Source organism: Ictalurus punctatus, chromosome 1 (genome assembly GCF_001660625.3).
Source record: "Ictalurus punctatus breed USDA103 chromosome 1, Coco_2.0, whole genome shotgun sequence".
Classification (NCBI taxonomy): domain Eukaryota; kingdom Metazoa; phylum Chordata; class Actinopteri; order Siluriformes; family Ictaluridae; genus Ictalurus; species Ictalurus punctatus.
In genome coordinates, this window is record NC_030416.2 from 28,699,493 (window position 1) to 28,724,400 (window position 24,908).

A 24,908-nucleotide genomic window follows, 5' to 3' on the forward strand; every position below is an offset into this window, starting at 1 on the left:
GATATGACTGACTGGGACTATTATTGGAAAATAATCTAATAAAATAAAACTTTGTGGTGGTTATACTAACTGTGCTTCATATCAGGACGCATCATACCACATCATCATTGTTTATTTTCCTATAACAGCACACCCCATGGGGTTTTATTCCATACATGCCCAAGAAATACAATTTCCTTCTTACAATAATACTTTAAACCTTTTATTAAACATAAATACATTCATTATTTATTATTATTATTATTATTATTATTATTATTATTATTATTATTATTAAATAAATAAATAAATAAATAAACAACACCTTTAAGACTTTTGTACAACTATAATATACAGTATATGTAAAAGATTACAGATAATATATTAATGTTATTGCTACTAAATGATGGGTACTGCTTTACAGAGAGTGTCTTCTGGTTCATAGGGTCTTTGTTTAGGTAAAACAATGGGCATAAAATACGATCAAAATGAGATTTAATGGTGATGCTGAGGTAAATTCTTATTCGATACTAAAAGGCCTAATTTCTAATTCAGTTGAGTCTTTCTAAACAAACGAAGTAATAAATCTGCGTATAATTTCAGGCACAATATGAAAGACTTACAAATGGAATAACGGAGCTAATTTCATTGTGAGTGTCATTGTGAGTATTATGAACTAGTGTGAAGTACCAGCCTGTGTGTACTGTAGTTCCTGCTACTGAGGCATTAGTGTAAGTATGGTAATGGTGACCACATTGTATTTCACTAGCTTGTTAATGAGTAAGGTTGTGGTGTGAAAGAATGAAAAAATATATAACAGTAAATGCTTTAAATGAACTGCTTATGAGGCTGCAATGGCAGACAGTCTCAGATGTGAGACAGCACTGGTGTGGTTTGATGACACCAACTTTGTACAGCTGATATATTCTCAATCGCTGAATGGAAATTACTTAGAACAGACTGTTGACAACTTGACACGATCTGGTTTAATGAAACTGTTGAAAAGTTGTCCCGATGGAATTTCCAGTGTCTGTATTTATGTAGTTGGAATGAGGGTGTTTCCAGTGGGACTGTACTCATTAAAATGTGATAAACACAACAGCTGACCACTGATTTCCGCGATGTGTCACACATCAGCCTTTCCAAGAAATGACCAATCTTGGTAAGGAAAAGAAGATGGAGTCCTTCCTTTTACCCCAATGGGTATAAAACATACCGTCTACCCAATGCTACAGTTCTAGGGTGATTGAATTGCCCAGTGCCTAATCAATTTTCACAATTGCATAACGTTACAGAGTACAAAATTCAGTGCATTGTGTAATTGGTTGCTTTTGTGACAAAAACAGGCTACGAATATCTAAAAGCCACAACTAAAAGAAAATGAATGAATTATATAGTAACACCTTGCATATTGCACAACCTTTGGAGTTAACAATTTCTATTAATTAATCAACTGCAATTTATGCAAGTATGTAATATTCTGTAATGATAAAAAACGATCTGCTCCTATACTAGTGTTCTCTTGCACGAAGAGTTTCTTGCTTAGCAAAATAAATGGTCATGCAAAATCACCAACCAGCAGAGTTCTGAAGGCAGCTCTATCCAAGAGGCTGGAGGAAATTGATTGGTTTACACCCAGAGGAGCAGGCAGCACACATATCCATTATTTATTAATTAACATAGCTTTTTCTATTTCTCCATCAAAATATGCATGGTACCAGCAGGATTTATATCCACAAAGGTATTAGCTAACACTAACTAGCCTGCCAGATACCTAGCTAGCTAACAAGCAAATAAAACAAACTAGCAATTCAAAGAGTTTATGGTTTGTATACCTTAGCTGGAGAGTCTGGGCTATTTTCTAGTTTAAGACCACTACTAAAAATGAACAAGCTAACACTAACAAGCCAGTTAATGTTGTTGATAATATTTTGTCTTGTATGATTTGTATATATTTCTGAGCAGTTTTCTAGTTTAACACCACTAACACTGGGGTAGTGGTGGCTCAATGGTTAAAAGGCTGTGTGTTACTGCCAAACTGCCACTGTTGGGCCCTTAAGCAAGGTTTTAACCCTATCTGCTCCAGGGTTGCTGTATCATGGCTGACCCTGCACTCTGACCCCAGCTTCCCAACAAGCAGGGACATGCAAAGAAAGGAACTTTACTATACTGTAATGAAATGAAAAAAAAAAAAAAAAAAAAAAAACTGTTTCACTATTTGCAAACACTATATTATTATGGTGATCTAAGATCACTACCTTGTTTAATTAATAATTTGTCTTATATAGGCATAATATATGAACTTCGCCATGCTTCTGCATCAAGTGTACAAGCAAGTCAGCTTCTGTACACAATTTTATTAAAAGTCTCCCAGATTTATCGACTATCACGTGACTGAATACATAGAGACCACTTTCTCCGACATAATGTATCACCACTTTAAAGAAAAAGAATGAATACCTGACCATGCCCTGAGGACCTGCCAGGCCCATCTTGAGGGTCTGTTTCTGCTTGGAGCTTCCTTCAGCTGATAATCACTCACTCCTGTGAGAATGGCCCCATATGGATAGTCTAAAGATTGCTGTGGATGGTAAAACACGGATACCCTGCTGTGGATGCTCTCATTTGGATAGCCTAAAGACTGTATTCACTGAAAGTAGTTTATGCCCGTCTCATCTATTCTTGAGTGGATAACTTCATGAGCATTGCATAAGAAAGATTTAAAGCTAAAACCCCAATGAAAATTTAAAGGCCCCGATGCTAATTCTGAAGATCTTTTCAACACATTCAATAGTATTTGATTTTATATGTACAGTCATGTGAAAAAAAATAAGTACACCCCATGGAAATTATTGGCTTTTTTGATACATTTGGACAAGCAAACATTTGATCATATTTGAAATCATATTTATTAATAGTGCCTATTAATAAAGCTGATACAATCTATCAACTGACACATAAAATTGGCATTTTGTAGTTATTTTCGCAATTTAAATGAACAAAAAAAAGATCCCTGAGGCAGCAAAGCAACCGTAAACCGTAGCATTTCGTAGCGGCCAATCTTGAACACCTGACTCAAATTTTATGGATTTGAAGGTGTGATAATTGTAGGGGTGTTTTGTTCATTTAAATTGTGAAAATTACTACAACATGTCAATTTTATGTCATTTGATAGATTGTATCAGCTTCATTAATAGGCACTGTTTCAAAGAGGATCAAATATTTGCTTCTCCAGATATGTCAGAAATGCCAACACTTTCCATGGGGTGTATTTAATTTTTCATAAGACAGTAGAATACACTTGTGGAAGAATACTGATGCATAATTGCACCTCCGGTGTCACCCAGAAGAGGATGGGTTCCCTTTTGAGACTGCTTCCTCTTAAAATTTCTTCCTCATATTTTCTCATTGTCTCGCTGTCGCCTCTGACTCATTAGGGATATAAATCTGTCTGGATTTCTGGATATCTGTAAAGCCTCTGTGTGACAGTGTCCACTGTTAAAAGAACTATATAAATAGAAATGTTTGAATTGAGTAAATAAGAACCAACTTTTGTTTTGTTTGTTTATAGTACATTAAAACTGTTTGAATGAGGAGAGTTTTCTGTGCAGCCAAGCTAGCAAAAAGTACTCCAAGAAATGTCTATAACTGAGCAAGGATATTCAATTTGAAAAGGTTACATAAAATCCCTTACTTACAAAGGTCTGGACAAGAAACTAACATGACTGAATGATGAGAACAGTTACCTTTTACTGTTAGAAATACAAACAGTAAATTCAATTCAAAATGGTTCTGTTTTGTTAAGATAAGATAAGATAAGATAAGATAAGATAAGATAAGATAAGATAAGATAAGATATAACTTTGTTAAATGTAGTTATGTAATGGCACTTCTAATTACCACTTCGGACTAGTGCCACAGACACAATAGACAAGACATGAGTTTTGAAATTGATGTGGGGAGAACAAACACATAAACACATATTTCTCTGTCTATTCTGTTTTCATCATGGACCTTTTTCCCAGACAAGACCAGAGATGGTAAAAAATAATTCTGACCCACTGTCTCTTGCCTTATAGTTAGTCTCTGGTCTGATGAGTTGCCTTCAGCTAAATAATTTACATACAGTAAATGTGTGTGATTAGATAAGCAACAACAGAGGATCTGCTACGGAATCCCAGCTGGTTCATGTTTAAAAAACTAGAGTTGCTGGGTCTGCATCCGGACCACGGTCAGCCAGCTGAAGACCCGTGAGCTAGATAATCAACACGATATTAGAAAAGTATGCTCCATCCATTGGTGGTGGTTTGGACCAATTGATTTCCTCCTGTTCCCAATGTAGAGCAATTTTCCTTAGCAAATGTATTTGTGGAAAGAACAGCACTGGTGAGGACCCTGGCTCACTACACATTGGGACACTGATAACTCTATTTCCAGTGACATGACTACATACTCGCGTTGTAAAATGTCACCAAAAATGTAAAACTTACCTCAAGCATGATCGTAGACTAGCTAGTGGATTTGAAAAAAAACATTAAACACTTTAAAGTCATTACACTCAACAAAGCGTAACAAAGAACTACAAATAAAGTAAAAAATTGGTAACGTAAATAATAATTTGAGAGCTGCAACAATGATAACAAGCAACTTACATTTGTAGACTGATGCTAAAAGGCTTCAGAAAACTTGACGTCATTTCCAGTAAGGGAACATATTAAGCATCGATGCTCCCTGGTTTTTGTGGTGCATTGTGGGATATTTTTAGGGAGTGAACTTTCCAGTGCACTGGAAGGATATTGCGATTGAGACAGCCCTTAAAATGGCCGACTCCCTGATCAGTGCCCTGACTACTGAACTTGGGAGCTGATTGAGACATACCTAAAGTCTTCAGGAAGGTACATCTCCAGGAACAGGGTTGGTGACCACTGGTCTAGAAACACCACTAGCTGGCTATTTCTACTATTAGTGTGGTCACACATGAGCACAGAGAGGCTGATGTTCTCCCCTGAATCATAGTGAGGTTAACCCCATGAAGCCAGCATTAAAAAATCTGGTGCTTCTTCTTCTCAGAAGACCTGACACTGAATTCAATGAAACTACTACTTTTAAAACATAAGTATTGATATAATTGTATGCAATTACAATTTTATATTTTAAAAAAATCTACATGAATCTTAAACACACATTCCTTTTTGATCTCAGATCTTCATCTTTGGTGCTTACTAAAACACTATAGATTTACTGTCAGGTAGCACTTTGATCAGCTTTTATGTTTGGAACAGAGTACTGATTCAGTTTAGCTTTTATGTCAATAAGGGTCTAGTGTGAGATTTAACATGTATCTCATGTTGCTTCACCCCACTGATAAGAAACGGTCACATGACTAAGGCAAGGGGAGGCCCTCATTGGGTGGGGTTTGATGTGGAGTGTGGGAAAGATGTCCAGGTGGTGGGTGGTGGTCCTTAGGGATGGGAATGACAGCTGGGGTATATTTCACATACAGGGGCCATCGATGTCCTTCTCATTCCTTCTCTCTTCTTCTCTGTGTATGTTTATTCCAGTTTGAGACTGTGGTTCTATTGCTCTGTATCTGTATTCTGTTCCTTCATCTTCTCTTTTCCATTTCTTTCTAAATCCACCTTCATTTCCCTATCCATTTTTCCCATTTACTCTCTTCTCTCAGTCCTCCTCAGCCAGTAATGGCGGATAAACAGATGGCTAGAAGCAGGGCTCTGGATCTACCTGCAAGGACAGCTGGTGGCTTCCCATTAACGCTTAAACAGAGGGTTGCCTTCGTTTCCCCAACTGTCACCTGAGCACCATGAGGGCCCTTGACAGGCTCTATCGAAACAGCAATTTAGAAAACGAGGGATAAAACAAACAGAATACATTCTGTTCCTTGGTTAGAATATTTTGTTTTGATACTGTATGAGTATCCCGAATTTCTGGAGCAATTGGAGCTTTGTGCTTATGCGAGTATTAATATTGTCAACTCCTAATCTGATCCCAAATTTAAACAGGATGGCAAATATCTCGAAAGCTTCAATCCATCTATCATTTGTGATGGTGGATATGAACCTTGTGTTTCAATCCATTTTCATTCTTTCCATGTACTTTTCATGAACAGCCTTAGATACCTCATGAGTATAAAAGCTAATTAAAGATAAATGCTGTATGACCTTCAGCAACCTGTAGGAAAAGCTGAATCATTTGGGCGGACAGACATTAGAGGCACATGAGAACATGTGTGACGACGTCTGCTGTCTACTGTCCTCGTTTGCATGTCTGCATGAAGTCCACTTCCTAAAATTTTAGACAAGCTTCTCGTTCCGAGCTGGGAGGTTTGGTTGGATGGACACTTTCTTTGCCTGACGCCTATGAGCAGCCGCACCAGGAACCGCTAGATAAACTTATCTCTCGTCTGCACCTCTGCAGCCTGGTGACTCGTACAGACACATGAGCGTCGAGTGAGACTTTCGGACGCCTGTTGGGAGGAAGGGTTACACAAGGACTTCTCATTAACCACAAGCAAGATACGTTTAACAAAGTCAGTTGTTGGAAACACTTCAGTAACAGGAGCGATGCTATCAGTGTCAGTTAATGGCCTACGTAAGCGAGGGCAGTTAAGTGGAAAGCCTGAGTCCTAACAGGAAAGTGCCAGAGTTTCAGGACAACAACTTTCAGTCAGACATTCTTCATGATTTAACATAATACCATCAAAATAACTGAAGAACATAGAAATGTAGATCATGGGTAATGGGACATATGGAACTTTGTAATGCTTTACAGCAAATATGCTTTTGGAATTGAGGCTGTTGTTCATACTGTCAAAGTGTTGCGTGTGTTTTTTTTTTGTTTGTTTTTTTGTTTTTTTAAATACATTATTCTTATCATAACAATGCCGAACAATAGAAGAAAACCATATTACCATGGATTCATGCCATCCTGTCATATATGACCTCTCATTAAACGCATATAGACACATTATGAAGATTAGAAGAAAGCAGCAGAGATCATTGGTGCCTCCAATGACTGGATGTAGTGTGGTTAATATACTGTCGTTAGCTTGCTTCGCTAGTCTGCTAATCCATGTACAATGCACACCCATGAGCGTATATAAACTATAAGTGGCTTGTTGCTTGCTAGTGCGAACATAAGGTTAGTTTATCTAACCTCTCATTCTCTGTTTATATGATATGCACTTGTTTTGGACACAATATTTATTTATACTGTCTTACAATGGAAATTCCAGGATAAGTTCAGTTGTTGATATGTTTGATGAACTGTAAAATCTTACTTTATATCCACAAAATGGTCAAACGTCTTGTAGTAGTCTGGGTCCTGAAGCTCACAGAGATTACTAATTCCTCTCAGCTCTGCACTGTTATTCAGGATGTAACACAGTGTATTTGTTTAATTAGCAAGCAAACACTGTTATCTCTTTGGTCTGTGTACTATCATTGCTTGAGTGCAAAGTATTCCTCTAATCTTAGACATGCTCTACCTATCCACAACCCCCTTTAACACTTAATAGCTACAGTTTCTTTTTGGAGTATAACAGTGTTGTACAATAGAAATAGCTGGGTTTTATTTTTTTTTACTTTTGGTTTTAATGTAAGCAATGCACAACACAATGCATGACAAGGCTTTTTTTAACGTGCATGTCAGGATTTGTAAATATACTTGATCTGTTTTGCTAAAGATTTTAGCTTGAATCATTTTCTACCACATTTGCTGTTAGACAGCTTGGCCTGTTTTTGTTTATAGGTTTCCAGAGAAGCCATTAAAAAGCATTTAATGAAGAGTTTGTGCTCAATTTCATGCTCTGGCCTTTTTTTTTTATATGTATTCCTAATAATCTCAGTAGTGGTTATTAGGTATAAATGACAGAAATCTTCATTTTTGTTCAAGTATTGCAAAGCAGACTGTAACTATGCTTTCATATCGAATCATACTTCTGCTTCTGTTATTTAGCAATTCATTAGTTTCAATGTCTGTCTATAAGTAACACCACAGAATCACGAGTACCCTAGTCCGAGTCTTCCGGTTATGGCTAGACATGATGAAGTCAGCTGATAATCTTTATCGTGCAAGAACATCCAACACGGAGCCTCAGAGTCAATAATGCCACCATGGTGGCGGATTCTTTGGACTCTGTTATGCCCAGCAAAAATAGATAACACAAGAAACCCTCCATGACCTTCAGTGGTCAAACTCCATTGGCCTGGCTCTGCTTTTCATGTCTGTGTTCATCTTGCTGTCCTAATGGTGCACAGTCCACAGATAGACAAGCTCAAGCTGTCACAATATGTACAGGATAGTGCTTCCTCATGATGTCCCCTTCCCCCTTTAATCAATACGTTATGTTTTAGGCACAAGTCTTAGGGCAGAATTGAATGAGGCTGCTGCTCAGGCTGCAAACCTTGTGAGAACGAGCTTGAACAATAGACCTTCATCAATCTCTGTCACCACAGATGGGCGTTGGGGAGCTTGAAGTTTCAGGAGGTCACGTCCTTTGTCCAATCCTGATGAATATATGCAAAAGGGACAGGAGCAATGGTTTGGAGACACATAAAGGACCACACTCGACTAACCCTGAGCAAACGCTATTGTGTCCATGAGTAATGGACTCATGGAGTAATATTGCATGGGTCAGCATAAACCATTTGGTCTTAGATAATATCTTTTTGGTTTATATGTCTATCTCGATATTTTACAGTCCATAAAACACCAGTCATTGTTTGGATTTTTCACATTTTACTAGAGAAGCTACCTCAACCCGCATTATTTTCAAGTTTAAAAAATTCAAGTTTATCATATACTTTTTTTCCATGCCGTACTAGTCACAGGCTACAAAAACACATTTGCCAGATTAATCCATGCAATCTTATATTATATTATTTTGGTATCATAGATCCTTCTTAAAATTTTGATATCCATCATTCAGGAGTCTTTATTTATTTATTTATTTATTTATTTTTACTAGTGGATCTGCTGCTTCAACACGTTCACATTTTATAATATCTCAATTTTTGTTTTCACCACTATCCTTTCAACACTAATTGGTGTACCAATTCTCTGCATTGCCATAATTAAGCTACTATAGCAGTGGTTCTCAAAGTGGGTGTAGATACAGGATTCACAATTCACCTTGTTCAGAATGAAAGATACACTGGCTAGCTCTGAATGGTTTAGAGTCATATCTTGTCATCTTGTTGATCTCCAGTATAACCTTTAAACATTTGTTCAGCTGATGGAGGAAGACCAGAGCCTTAAATTCTAATATATTAAGCACTTTGAGTTATTAGTTTTAAAATAATAATTGTAGTGGATCCATAGCCTATACAAGGATAAGTGGAAATACACCCCAGATTCATCACAGGGCCCCATGCACACACCATGCGCATTCAATCACACAATTTGCATAACAAATTATTATTGTTGTTGTTGTTCTTCTTATTATTATTGTTATTAATATTATGAGTGCTACTACTACCACTACTACTACTACTTCTATTACGATGAATAGTACTTCTATTACTACTACTACTAGTAGTAGTTATATAGTTACATAGTCATAGACAAACATAGTAGTTATATGATGAATTGAACAATCACTTTATGATGAATTGAACAATCACTTAATGAATTTAAAATTTCGCCAGCCACACTAATGTGTTTTTGTATAGAATGCTGTTATTTTCCTAGACTGAAACTCGTTTAAACCCAATCACTCAAAAACTCTGACATATCTAATATCTAATCTGAAAGCTATTTCAGAATGTGTTGGATCATTGAACACAGCGGTTTGGGCAAGGCATTCAGAAATAATAAGCTTGAACTCCAATACCTAAACATGGTAGCGCATATTTGGTTAATAAATAAATTATTAATAAATAAAACAAATATATAAATATTTAATTAATAAAATCAAATAAAATATTTGTTATGATCTATATTATGCTACACACTTTGAGAAACCCTTTACAAGTGGGATCCTCTACAGTGATTGTAAAAAAAAAAAGAAAAGAAAGAAAAAAAGTGGGGTCTAGGGAAGTATAGCAAGGGGGTCAGTTACAGCTCTGTTACACTGGTGGAAATCACAATTCAAAGTTACGTTATTTAGTAATTAATTACTAGGTCACATGAATTGAAGAGGATTCATTCAAACCAAATACCTCAAAATTAATAGACTTGGATGTAATGTGTTCTGCTGGTGGGAGGTTCGAGAGTAAAATGCTCTATGGCCAAAATAAATAGCTAGAATATTTTTGTACATGAGTGACATGACGGTACAGTGGGTAGCGTTGCCGTTTCACAGCTCCAGGGTTCTTGTTGTCTCAGGTTACTGAGGTTACTGAGGTCTGTCCAGAGTTTGTGCGTGTTCGCTGGGCACGTGGAGTTCTTCCTGGTTCTCCAGTTTCCTCCGACCTCCCCAAAATTGGATTCAGACAGAATTGATCATGCTAAATCGTTCCTTGGTGTGAATGTCCATGTACATTGCTTCCCTGCGATGGACTGCCCCACAATCCCATTCAGATTGTATTCCCAGCTCGTGCTCAGTGTTCCTGGGATAACCTTCAGATCCACTGTGATCCTGGCCTGGATAAAACCGCTACTGAAGAATTCAAATTCAAATTTTATTGGTCACACACACAACAATACACAGTACGACAAGCAGTGAAATGCTTTTTGTTGACTGTCCATGATACAAAATAGAATTTACATAAACCAGAAATTACTTGTACATAGGCAGAAAAGGAAAACTATAAAACTATAATATAAGGGATATAAAAGATAGGTGGCAGCAACAGTATGACTATATTTGGTATAAAGTGCAGTATAATGCTGTGCAACTTCAGGCTGTGGTAGTTGTAGTGAAATTGCCAACATATATAATAAATATTTATAAATACAGTTTAATAACAGGATTGTAAGTTGTGTAGGTGTTGTGCAAGTCCTAGTTGTTGTCCTGGTTGAGGGCCTGAATGGCCTGTGGCAAGAAGCTCCTCCTCATTCTTTCTGTGTTGGCCTTCAGAGAGCAGAAACGCTTCCCTGACCGCAACAGAAAGACAGGCCCATTGTTTGGATGGCTGAGGTCCTTCACTATCTTCCTGGCCTTAGTCCAGCACTGCTTGCTGTAGATAGACTGGACCCTCTGGAGAGCCTGCCTATCCTGCTTGGTGCTGTTCCCAAACCAGGCTGTGTAGCTTCTCGTCAGGATGCACTCGATGGTGCAGGTGTAAAAGTTCCTTAGCACTTTAATATGACAAATTAAATTCCTTTAAGTGTCTATGGTGGTAAAGATGCTCAAAGGCCTTCTTCACCAGGGTGATGATGTGACAGGACCATGACAGGACCGTGATGTAAACACCAATTTACTGGAAACAGTCCACTCTCTCCATTGCGGCCCCGTTGATCTTTAGAGGGTGGTAGCTCACCTCCTGCTGATGTCCACTATCAACACCTTTGTCTTGCTGACATTCAGGACGAGCTTGTTCTCCTGGCACCAGTTCTTCAGGCTTTTAATCTCCTCTAGGTAGGCCTTCTCAGAGGGTGAGACATGTTTGCACTACTTGTGGTCGGCATGTCAGGAAGTTGGACAACCACGGACACAGGGACAGGCTAAGTCCCAAGTCCTCCAACTCAGTGGTGAATGAATTATACTGTACACGTTTGAATAATGAGCCTGATATATAAAGACATTTGGCTCGCACTCCCAAGGTTGGGGGTTCGATTCTCGCCTCCGCCCTGCGTGTGTGGAGTGCGCATGTTCTCGCCGTGCGTCAGGGGTTTCCTCCAGGTACTCGGGTTTCCTCCGACAGTCCAAAAACATGTGTTGTATTTTAATTGGCATTTCCAAATGTTCCTTAGTGTGTGAATATGTGCGGTTGTGTCCTGCAATGGGTTGGCACTTCACCCAGGGTGTCCCGAGTCCCCTGGGATAGGCTCCAGGCTCTCCCCGACCCTGTGTAGGAAAAGTAGCATGCAAAATGGATGGATGGATGGATAGATGGACATGTATTGCCAGGGCTCCTGGGTGCATAAAAAGTTTGAGAGCAACATACAACATACATTCTAGGTAGGAATAGTTGTTTTTTTTTTGTTTTTTTAAACAGAAATTACATGTAGACAGTCAAGAAAATAAATGGAACTGTGTGTAAAATTAAGTCACTCTGACCAGACAACATTAATAGTGAGCTGGGCGGAAAACAGTGAGTGTATGTGTGTGTGTGTGTGTGTATGTATGTGTGCGTCTGGGCGGGGAGTGGCGCTTCCAGCCAATCACACGTGCTTCACTCCTCTATAACACTGAGCTGGAGAAGTTCAGTGTGTATGTGTGTGTGTGTGTGTGTATATATATATGTATGTGTGTGAGAGAGTGTGTATGTGTGTGAAGGGGGGAGACAGAGACAGAGAGAGACATCCAGCAGCCAGTGTAGAGTAAAGTGTGATTCGAGGATGGATGCAATACAGTGTTGTCTCGCTTTCCTCCTTCTGTTCTTTAACGCTTGGATTCACCAGTCTGAAGGTAAGAAGCCTGTGTGTTTGTGTGTGTGTGTGGCTGTGTGGCTGTGTGTGGCTGTTGTTATTTATTTCCCGTTTCTCAGTGAAGTTGTGTGGCGGAAGCCGCCGTGTGTGTTGCTCTTTGTTTGGAGGAGCGAAGCTGTGCGGACCCGGAGACTCTTTTCAAAGATGGCGCAGGTCAGAGAGAGAAAGAGCCGTGCTTTCCACAGGAATGTTTATTGTTTTGGGGAGGGGGGGATGTGTCTGTGTCTGTGCCTGTGCCTGGTGTAGAGAAATCGAGTTAGAGATAGAGAGAGAGACAGAGACAGAGACAGGCAAACACCGGACAGGCGTGTTTTAGCTGAGTGTCTTTTAATCTTCGTGCGATGTAATACACACACACCCCAATAAATCATGCCACACTCTTTAATAAATATCAACGTGTTTTAATACATAAAAACCTACTCATTTCATGGCCAGAGAGGTTTTACTCCTAATTATTCTTCCTTCAATGTGTCCTAAACCTCCTGTCCTGTTTGTGTTTTCGTTACTACAACACTACTTAGACAGGCGATGTTGTGATTCACACACCACTAACATAACCCACACTGTTACTCTTTTCTTGCCAAGTCATACACATTATATATATATATATATTTCTATATCTCCATACATGTTTAACTAGCTGTTTGATATTAACTTAATGAATTCTTTCGTGAGTTCAACTACTAAACGTTAACGACTCTCCGAGCAGGCAGCTCGGTGTCTTTGAGTGTTTAGTGTAGCAGCTCTTAATAGCGTTGTACGACAGTTAGCTAGCTGGCTAAGCGGTCGAGTTTTTGCAATGTTTTCCTTCAGTTAGCTTTTAGTTAGGTCAGCTGGCGTCATTTTCTTCAAGTTACTTTCTTTTATTAGATAGGCAGTTTTAAAGAATTGAGTAGTTATAAAGTAGTTATAGTCCGGCTGAATAACGGGTTAGTAGCGAGCTAAGCTATTTGCTGAGCCGAGTTTACCGTTAATTGGCTCGTGTTTATAAGCCGTGCTACCTGTTAGCTAAAAAAAAAAAACTTGCACACAAACTCACACTTCACACCTGTAACTTCACCCATTTTACCTAGACTAGCAGAAATAATAAACAATTTAGTCATTTTTAGATGTAATAACGTTTAAATTAGAGACTGACTCATGGGTAAACTTCGCTAGCTAAACCATAGGGATTCACATACTGTTTTTTTTCTCTCTCTCTCCCTCCAACATACTGACTGAGTTGTGGCTCTGAAGTAAAAGTTATTGTTTTTTTTTTTTTAGTTAATTAAATGTTTTTTTAATTCTCTTAAAATACTAAATGCATCCTTTCAGTACTCCAGAAGCTTTATTCTTGGAGATAAATACAGCTTATAAGTGTGCTGTTTGGGTAAACAAGTTTATTCTGTTCAAAACTATGATAAGGAGCTATTTAGGATGATAAAAAGACACACTTTATACAGAGATGAGTGATGATCTGCTTTTTATCAGCGCTGCAGTGGGACCGGTATTCAGCACACTGCTTTTTTTTTTGTTACTGATAGTTTGTGCTGAATTTTCAGTACTGGTTATGCGAGATCTGAATATCTGTCTACACTCATTGATGTGAAGCATGGAGAGGTATGCGGTCAGACAGGACATTAAGGTGAGCTGTGTCCTACGATCAGTTGAAAATCTGTGTTTTGTCAGTCCATGTACATACTGAGAGAAAACACAATATTACAACAACAGCAAAGAAAACAAGTGCTGAAAGTCAGAAAGGAGCACTCAGGAAAATGGAGGCATCAGGGTCAATACTGGCATTTTATATAAAATACATCTGTGGATGTATTTGTCAGATCGCGCTGATAAAATGAGTACTGGTATCAGGAGCAATACTCGCGCGTAAATTGTTGGCTCAGTATCAGATCTGACATGTTTTCTGATCTTAGATTTATGTGTATAATGTCTGACGAGCCCTGGTCTGCGCTCAGTACATGATCTGTGCTTCAGCCTCGCACATCCACACCATGAAATGTCTGTGTATCAGATCAGAAAACATGCCGGATTGATCCGATACCAATCCACGCCAATACTGACCCTGATGCCTGTGCCATTAATCAGATCTGAGCCTGGCTTTGGTCTGTCCTCCTTTCTGCTTTTCGACACGGTTGATTATTATTATTTTTTGCAATATCATGTTTAGTTTGAGTATCATGCGCATCAATGCAGCGATTGTGCTCTAACCTTATCGTACACGCAGAGGACACAGAACCCTTGGTACGGCATTTTTCACACACTTTACCAGCTGGTTTGCTGGTACAAGTTGTCCTTGTATGTAGAAAATTGGATTTATAACCAGTTGCTTTAGAGACATCACAAAGAGCAGTTGCACTGTGCAAATTCGATATTTTAATTAAACAGCAAAGTCGTTATTCCATATTGCGTTATGGAAGTGCTATAATGAGGGTTTGGACATTGGAGATTGGCGTTACTGTTATTACTGTTTTATTTCTCTGGGCACAAATCAGGTCAGTTAATTTTAGGCGTGTACGGGAAAGAAAAGCTGCTACAATACATTTTACGGTGCACTCGTTTGTATTCTGCACGGTGCGTTATTATTAAACGGAGCAATAAACTGTTTTTAAAATGGATTTCCTTTTACTATGCACACAAGCTAAACTCTTAGTGCGGGTTGTCCACTAATCGTAGGGTTGGTGGTTCGATTCCCGGCCCACATGATTCCACATGTCGAAGTGTCCTTGGGCAAGAACCCCAAGCTGCTCCCGATGGCAGGCTAGTGCCTTGCATTGCAGCTCTGCTACCATTGGTTTGTGTGTGTGTGAATGGGTGAATGATAAACAGTCTAAAGTGCTTTGTAGAACCGCTAAGGTTTAAAAAAAAAAAAAAAACGCTATACAAGTGCAGACCATTTGTCTAACACAGACTAACGGCCAAAATAAAAAATCGGCTTTTTTTTTATTTTTACGTGCAATAAGAAAATTATTCTTCAACTACTCCAGGAGCTCTGGAGATGAACTGCTGACCTGGTCGCTAATTTCTGAGGCACAGCTAGTCCAGCAGTTGTTTTATTCTGTGCTAGGTGAGATATATTTCACTTTGAGGGTTGAGGCGAGTGAGTTGAGGTGTTCAAAGCTCTGTACTTATGGAGTACACAGTGAAAGAACACACCGTTCCAGCCATAACACTGAATTTCACTCTACAAGTACTGGAGCACTGAGCTGGGCTATAGTCTGTTGTGTTGATGTCTTTATTTTTGAAGGTATAGTTTCCAAATATGATTCTGTAAGTCTCTTGAGCCCAGAAGTGCAGTTCATATGCAGGGCTCATGGGTGAAACTCCAGAAATCGTTAATAATTTTGTCTATTAGTTTGTCGAGTGACTAAAACTGGGAGTAGAAATGGTACAAAGTATAATACCTTCAGCAAGTGTTCAGTACTGAATGGTTGGTTGATTAATTTCCTATAACAGCAGCTCTGAAAATAGTATTGACTGTCATTCAAATCACAGATTTGTAGTGATGCACTCCTTCTAAGACGTTCTTGTTTCTATTGTAACAGCTTCTAGTTAAGCTCAAAATTTTGAACAGGTGTAATAAATCGTTATTATATTTTGTCTTCTAGGAAACATGTAAATATCTTATGTAGTTTCGGAAGGGAAGTACTAAATGAAAAAAAAACCAAGATTCTTAAATGAAATAATAACAATTTACGATTATTCTGTTTAAAAGTTTACACCCCTCTGGCACTTAATGTACCGTGTTGCCTTCTCGAGCATCAGTGAATGTTTGCACCTTTTGTAATAGTTGTGTACGAGTCCCCCAGTTGTCCCCAGTGTGAAAAGATGGAACTGGTCATCATATTGCCGCTGTTGGAAAGTGATTTTCCAACGTAAGTACATGTGTACTCTGCTGATGACGAAATTTGCGCTACGCTTACTGTACACTGTTCCTAGCATACTTTCCGCTTGAGCCGACACATCTAGCTCAACTAGCTTGCATTGATTCAGTGCAATCTGTGAGTGGGGTTAATTCAGCGGTAGAAGTGGATGAATCAATGCAGGCTAGTTTTGGGCAAGGCTTTGAGCGGAACAAAAACAACGATCATGAAACGTTGTCATCTGCTGTGCAGTACTTGTTCGAGCGATTCCTTTCAGAAGCAGAATGAGAGAGACAGATCATGAGAGATCTGTGTAAAAAAAAAAGCGTAAGTTGGTTCAGAAATGGAAAAAGCACCTTTTATCTATTGTAAATGTCAGCGCGATTGTAATTGTGAATGATCGCTAACTTGGGCAGGAGGATGGAAACGTGCACAGTTAGCTTCTGCGTGCAGGTTTCATTAGGCTAATCATACTTAGGGCGACAAGTTAGCATTCAATTTAACACTCGGGCTTAATTTCGTATTTTTTAACCGCAGCTTATTTTTTGTAACGCTCTCAAAATCTGATGAAGCTACTGAAACAGTCGTCTTGTTGAAATCACAGTTTAATCTGCGTTAATAGCTGAAAAATTAATCACGTATTTTTGAACCGATGGTTAATTCAGAAATATATGGTCAGCGGCAGTGCATTCGCCAGCGGTACAGTGTGTGTGTGTTTGTGTGTGAAAAGCTGTCCTTGACTTTCGTGTGCAGACGTTTTGTTTAGTAACAGACTAGAAATGAAGTTCACATGCAAGAGACAAAGCTGTAAGCTAGTTTAAGCTCCTCGTTGGTGTTGTTGTTGTTGTTGTCTTTTTTTCTCTTACACGTCTCCCAAGTATCTTTAGAAGGGTGTGTGAGTGTGTGTTAATGCTTTAACAGCTGAACACATTAGCTAAAGGCATACAGCTTTGTATCCTGCTGGGGATGTATGCTGCACTCATATCCACACGCACTGGGGAGCACGATGTGAGCCAGCGTTCAGCGTTCGCAATGAGGCCCTAAGAAAGGGCTCAAGAGCGAGCGGTTGAGACACAGCAAATACATTCATTTTGTCTTTTCCTGACGGAGGAATCCAAAGCAATTGTACGGCCCCGATCTACCCGTTGTCACGTCTTAAGGGAGTACACTGTTGTGTTTGTGCCAGCTGTGGTTGAATTAGAGTTTTTGCTCGGCTTTTTTTTTCAACGTTTGAGATGCAACTTGTGGAGTTTTTTGGGGGGTTTTTTTTGCAGAAAATGTCTGGGTTAATGAGCCAGTGGTAAAATGGCTGTGCTGGAGGGAAAAAAAAAACCTGCCACCATCACAGCCGTAAATATATAAAATATTCAAGATTCCACACTATTCCTAGGTCCCTATTTAAATGTAAGCAAATTAGTGATATTGACCAACTGTTAAGTGCTTCGTACAAAAGTTCAGATTGTCCTCATGCCTGATCTCTTCCACTGAAGCATGCGTTTAGACGACACTCCGATGGATCTGATCTAAAATGGTTCATAAGGTTTTGGACAAAGCTGTGGAGTCCATGCCAGCTTGAGTGCACACTGTGATTAAAGCAAATAGAGGACGTACCAAATACTAAAAAACACATGTAAATATTACAACGATTCTGCTTTTCACGCAAGTCGTTGTCAACAATAGGATCAGTAATGAAAACTGTTGTATTAAATTAGAAAAGGCTGCAATATAGACGCATTTTCACTAGCAGTCTCAGACTTTTGGACCCCGCTGTATATGTGTAATACAGTTTAATTACGTATAAAGAGAGTTCTTAGAAGATAAAAATGAAATGCGGTTGAATCCTATAAAAAGAGATATAAAGCTGAAAAGGAATCAAAAGCAAAAACATACATCGAAGTTTTGTTATGACCCTGAGCATTTCTGGAATCGTAAAGGATACAAATGTATTAGATGTCACTGTTAAAGCGCACCTATTATGGATTTGAAACATGCCTAATTTTGTTTTAAAGGTCTCATACAATAGATTCACATGCATCCGAGGTCAAAAAACACTTTAATTTGCTCTTAATTTAAACTGCAGCATGACCTTTTCCCTACCCAGTGTCACAAACGACTCGTTAAATGATTCCTTCTAAAGGATTCAGTCTAAACTCACACTCTGCTCTGATTGGTCAGACGTCCCAGTCTGTTGTGATTGGTCTACCGCTGTCAGCGAGCAGCCGATGAAGACCAGAGGCGGGGCTTTTTGTTACAAACCTACGTCAGTTAGTGCAGGAAGTAAGTCTGGAATTACTAACGGCTCGTTTCAGGTGTTCAGAATCGGTTCTTTCTTTTGCGAGTCAATAACTCTGTTTGTCATGCACTTTGTTTTTTAAACTTTGCAGATGTTTTTACTTTCACAGACAGCTACATATATAACACACTACACGAAAGGTAATAATTGAAAAGCCATAATAGGTGCGCTTTATTATTAGAGAATATTTATGTCATGCAAAGGGAGATGCACACTTTAGAGCTGATGTTTTACTATTAATTTCCTAATATAAGCTGTTTGATCAGTTTTGTTACGTGTGTCGACGTCGGAACATTCCTGTATACACGGTTACCGTAAGTTCGCTGGTCTACACATGCACTTTTCCTTTCCCGCTGTTATTTTCCGGGAGATTCAAGATTCTGCCCATGCTAGGCACAATTCCTTGTGGACTGAGCATGCGCGTATATCTCTTTTCAGTGGATTTTCTGAATAAGGTGTTTACATGTAACGAATTTCTGATTAAAACAGACATATTCCAGGGGTGGGAATCAGAATATGAGGAATCAAAGTATCGTCATAACCTGAATCGGGGCAATCGGATTGCGGCGACTTGGTACTAATTAGAATATCACCAAATTGCGATTAATATCAGAATATTGATGTGCATGTAAACATAGTCAGTAAAATCCAACGCAAGGAATGCCTCTGTGAAATTTTCTTTATTTCTTTTATTTTATCCTAAGGGTGTGCAAACGTTTGTACTCATGCACAAGAACGCCACAGGCTTATTTTGCAGTTGACTACAATGCCCTGACTTACTGCTTAGAAATACCTTTAAATCCATCTTGCATCCGAGGAAGAAGAGAGGAATGACAGATCTCATGCTGGGTGTATTGCGAATTGATGATTTCTGGCTTATTTTGGGGGGGTGGGGGGAGGGTGACTCAACACGTGAAAACCTTTCTGTATAGTGTTGTTACTTTTAAACGTGTATTGCGGCACACGTACATCCTGTTTGTTTCAGTCAGCCTTTCATTTTAGCTGTGGAAATACCCTGATCAAATGTGTTATCGATTCCTGGCGTTTAATAAATGATCTAGTCTCGCGAGGGATGACACGGACGACGGATACGAGATCGTGTCACGAGTACCTATCATTTTCTGCCCTGCTATTAGATACACTCTAAAGTGCTATTAAATATTCTCTCAGTCAGCATTGGTGGAGAATAACGATCAAACCCCATCTGCACCACATTACAGCGCTGTAACTCCGTACGTACGCGCACACGAAATCGAGACAGGACGCTTTAATGACTTTCTTAAAACATTTTCAACATGCCTGGAACTCCGGTAAGCATTTCCTGTAGTCAGTTTGTTTGCTGTATGCTAACGTGGACCAGGGTAAGCGCTTATTTCCTGTGTCGAAAGCTCTCACGCTTCTGAGCCGCATCTTTTCGATGCACATTACATGGGAAGAATCTGTTTCCTGTATGTCAGGATGAAGCAGATGCCAAGACGAGGTCGTCTCACAGCCCGCCGCCCATCAGCTTTCCATCTCGGTACCTAGATGAGTACCTGTTTGAGGATCATTCGTCACGTCTCATAATACACAGGCTACGCCCAGACTGTGGTGTCTGCGGTTTCGGAGACAAGAGACAGGACTGTGATTAATGGGCTGTGTGTCTGGATTGGTGCCAACTCCCGATTACAGTTCACATAGTTGACATGGTGGCATGAAAAATCCACACAAGCGCCGAGCTAGTAGTTTGGAAAGTGGACGGGGTAGAGAAAACCCAAACGGTGAAAAATAGCTTTATTTCGTTCACCGTTCCACAGTTTGTTTGACAAATTCTGTCATAATTATGACATTATTTGTTTGGCAGCTTTCAAAGGAAATACCGTAGGTTTGACTACCTTTTCCTTCGGTCTCTTTATAACCGGCTGCAACAGCCGAAAACATGAACAGGAGCTTTACGATTCTCTCGGCTCCAGAGACAGGAAAAAAAAAAACCCGCTCAGGCTTTTGTAGCATTTAGCAGCACTTGAGCATTTGGTGGAACGTGCTTCGTGACTCTTATTGCTCCTTTCCTCTCTCAGGGCTCATTAGCCTGTCAGGTTGCTACACACTGCACTGTATCTGACGAGTATGATATTTTAAAGTGTCCTGGACACTACACTTAAACCGGACGGACGTATTTAAAAAGCTTTTCTCAGGCAACCTTTTTCATTAAACGAGGTGCACCGAGACGTTCGTGTGCGGAGGCAAGAAACAAAACAGTGAGCTCGGTATCGCGGATGGAAAAGAACAGAATCAGAAATCACAGTGTCATCCTCGTTGGCAGCATTTCACCTGCTTTACATACGACAGCACCGATGTCCCCTGAAAACCTGTCCCGACTCGACTCGACTCAGCCATAGCTACGCGTACCTGTTGGACAGACTTGCAGTATTGTTAACGGTGGGGAAAAAGTGGGGTACGATAATCACAGTCTACTGCGTGCAACTTCACGTTTTCAAAGCGGATAACATTAAGTAGTATCTATCCTAATCCTAGGAAATGTGAACCATGAGACGGGCATGTCTGTACATAAGGCTAGCCTTCCTTACAAAAAGATTTCAGAACAGAATATCTTAAGAAATCTGGTTATCGGTTTCATTAAGACTTATTCCAGCTGGATTCATTTTACACAGGTGGGGTTGGGGGGTAGTTGGGGTTGACATCTTGCTGTATGACTTTCATTAGTAGGTCACATGACTAACATGTATGTAGTAGGGCTGAGCGATATGTTCGCCAGCACAGTGTCGTGTTGTGCCTTCGTCAGTGGATGTTCGTGGACGTCTGCTTCTCGGTCGGTCCGCCACACTTCCAGTGTTTTCGTTAATAAGTTTGGTGCTTGCCATGTTTCCTGTCAAAGGTATTATTTGTCAAAGGCATTATTAAAGGCTAGCTGAATAAAAATAAACACACACACACACACACACATATATATATATATATATATATATATATATATATATATATATATATATATATATATATATTACAAAATATATATATTATTTATATATAAATATATATGCAGCGTGGTACATTAAAAGCCAGAGGGGTGTAAATGTTTAAACAGAATGATCGTAATTTGTTTTTGTTTAGTTTAAAAATATTATGATATTATGTATATAAATATAAATGAACTAAATATATATATTTTTTAAAAGATATTTTGCTAAAAACTGTTAATTTCCCCTATGTATGGAGGCCGTATGGAGGCTACTGGGACAGCCTGTATACAAAATTGAACAGAACTATCACAGATGAGAACAAGAAAAACATAACACTGTTAAAATGGGAATAATATGAATACAAAATATATAGAAAAAGTTCATATTAAACCACTCTATTCTGCTTTAAGTTTACGGAATCCACTCGACAGTACCACATCCATTGTTTAGGTACAGGTTCCTCATCTTGTAGTTCAGTGTCGGAGTGCTGTGGGGAGTTTCGCTCTGGGTCACGCTCCACCATGCTGCTTTCTGTTTTTCTTACAGCACACCCATAGTAGCTTCTAGCGCCGACCTGTGATGTAAACCGACTGCTCCATGACATGTATGGCCGTATCGCACAGGCCTTGTATGCGTGTAAATGTCACGTAGAAAGAGAGGAGAAGAAGTCTTTATCACATATACATTATACATATACATATACACTGTATAACTGAGGCACAGTGATCTTTCACTGTTCTGCTTTTTAAACTCGACCAATACTTGGTTGTGGTTTGTTTTGGCAGTATATGACAGAAAAGATTGTGTGTCTTTTTACTAAAGAAAAAGCCCAAAACTTCTATTCCCACAGGATATAATGGAATTTTTTACTAACAAGTTAATTTGAATGGGATATAGCCTGTGTTACTTAAGATAAAATAAGATGTACCTTTATTGATCCCCTATAGGGGAAATTCAAAACTTGGGATTATTTCTACTGGTCATTTTATATAAGGTCAATATTTCCAATCTTTCCAGACGCGTACACATGTAGTGGCTATGAGGAACGGCTGGAAAGTACTGAAAAACCTTGAAAATAGACATTTTTTTATTTATCCAGTGGCACTTGAAAAGTGAATTATATAAAAAAAAAAAATCAATAAATACGCAATCAGAAAAGTTTATTTTCAATAGAACACGAATACAACGAATACATCCTTTCACTGCAGCACCTTCTCCTCCTCCCGCTATTCACAGGCTCATTGTGACGGAGACCGCTCCTGTTCACTTTTCAAACGCCTTTTGTGACTTTTTTCCTTTCAAAAAACACCTAGTGACAAATCGTTCCACTTTTGATCGAACCTTGGTAAATTTCCATATAAGAAGGTAGGATGTCACGATACCAAACATCTAGTAGTCTGTACCGATACCACCAAAAGTACACGATACTCTATAACAAAGTCGATACCACAGTGTGGTATAAACATAATATTAAAAACTCTCCTGGAGGACATCCTCATCTGGCTGATACTGCCAACAAAGAGAGAGAGAGAGAGGGGGGGGGGATGTATTTTATCAAACACTGTCTGACAGTGACTAATAAAACAGTGGAGGCTACAAGTGCTAAGGTGCACTCCTAAATGCACACACACACATACACCTTATACTCTGAATGCAAGCATTAGTTTAAATTCATTGATATGGTAGCAGGCCAAAACGATTTATTAAAAGCATGAACATTTGAATAATTATTAGTGACAGTAGCTACATTTAGCTGACAGGACACGGGCTGAATGGCGATGCATGGTGGCCCATTAGGAGGTTGTTTATAACACTGCAATGTGTTAGCGTCATTAACAAATAACTGGCTATCGCAAACATTACATGGAGCATAACGTTAGCTGGTTTCATGTCAACGATGCAGCTGTCTCAAACAAACATAATATAGGAAGGTCTTTCAGGTGCTTCGCCAAATTCCAGGTGTTTCCTCGCTTTGTTTGAAATGAGCGATAGCGTCGGTTGCACACCAGCTTCAGAGCATCAATTATATGTTTGCTGTCATCCGCCTCGAATGCGAAGTATTTCCATATTTAACTCTTACCACCTTTCCTCTCAACGAGTCGGGGTGGAGCTCAACTTATCGCCGTCTTCTGTAGTTTTTCCCGTGTGCTTGTAGGCGTTCTTCTTCTTCACCGACTAAAACACTTACGTGTATCTGCTGCCCCCTTCAGTTCCGGAAGAATTGCAGCACCGGTATTCTCATTAGCATCGATACCAAGACTACTGCAGGAAAACAAGTACCGTCACGTTTTAAGAATGTTGGTACCAACTTGGTACCGAAGTATCGGTTCTTGTGACATCCATGTAAGAGAGTGGCCAGTACTGCCCCACGATTGTGAGGTCCTTCTTTTCCGCGCTCTCTCTCTCTCTCTGCATCTGCTCTGTTGACTGGCAGAGAGGAGCAGCACCTTCACTCGCTTCTAACTTTCTCTCTGAGTGATCATTTTACATGTAAATGTAGTAGGCTTGCTGTGATAGTCGGTGTTACCGGTGTTCCGCCCCCACCATCGTTTAGCTTTTTTATAGTAATAAAAATAATTTATCTCAGTTAGAGAATGGACGCTACAATTGAAAACTGAACGTGTCTGCACAATTCAGGAAATGCAAATTATAGTCCAGCATGGCTGGAAATGGCACCATTTAAAAATTGGTTGTGTTTTATTATTATCATTATTATTAATATTATTATTATTATTATTATTAATGTTTTTGTAATTTAAAAAGAAAAAATTAAGAATATGTTTGAATGACATGTCTTGTGGTAGGCATGGTGGCTTGGTGGTTATTACGTTTACCTCACATCGCCAGGGTTGGGGGTTCGATTGCTGCTGGCGCCCTGTGTGTGCGGAGCTTGCCTGTTCTCCCCGATTGTGCCGTGATGGGTTCGCTCTCCCTATCCAGGGTGTCCCCTGCCTTGTGCCCGAGTCCCCTGGCTCCCTGTGACTCTGTGTAGGATAAGAAAATGGATGTATGGATGGACATGTATGGTCCTTAAAAAAAATAGTGCTTGAAAAGTCCTTGAAAGTCCTGGAATTTCATCATGAAGAATCTGTATGAGCTGTACTGATAATAGTAGCGGCAGCAGCGTAATGTGTTTTCGACATTAGTGGATCACACAGCGAAAGTGTTTTCAGTGCAGCCGTGTCTGAGAAACGCAGGGTACTGTAGTGTGATTTAGGGACAGCACAAAAGGGACAAGATTGCCCGGACTAACGAACTTAATCGGTT

At 39.3% G+C, this 24,908-nt stretch overlaps 1 protein-coding gene across 1 annotated transcript in view; it reads left to right on the forward strand.

Moving 5' to 3' along the window:
- Positions 1-12,280: 12,280 nt before the first annotated feature.
- Positions 12,281-24,908, forward strand: part of tgfbr1b (transforming growth factor, beta receptor 1 b) — a 91,475-nt gene continuing 78,847 nt past the window's right edge. The window contains exon 1 of the mRNA XM_017479431.3: positions 12,281-12,511. Coding sequence (XP_017334920.1) covers positions 12,442-12,511 — 70 coding nt within the window. The 5' untranslated portion in view covers positions 12,281-12,441. The remainder of the gene's footprint in view (positions 12,512-24,908) is intronic.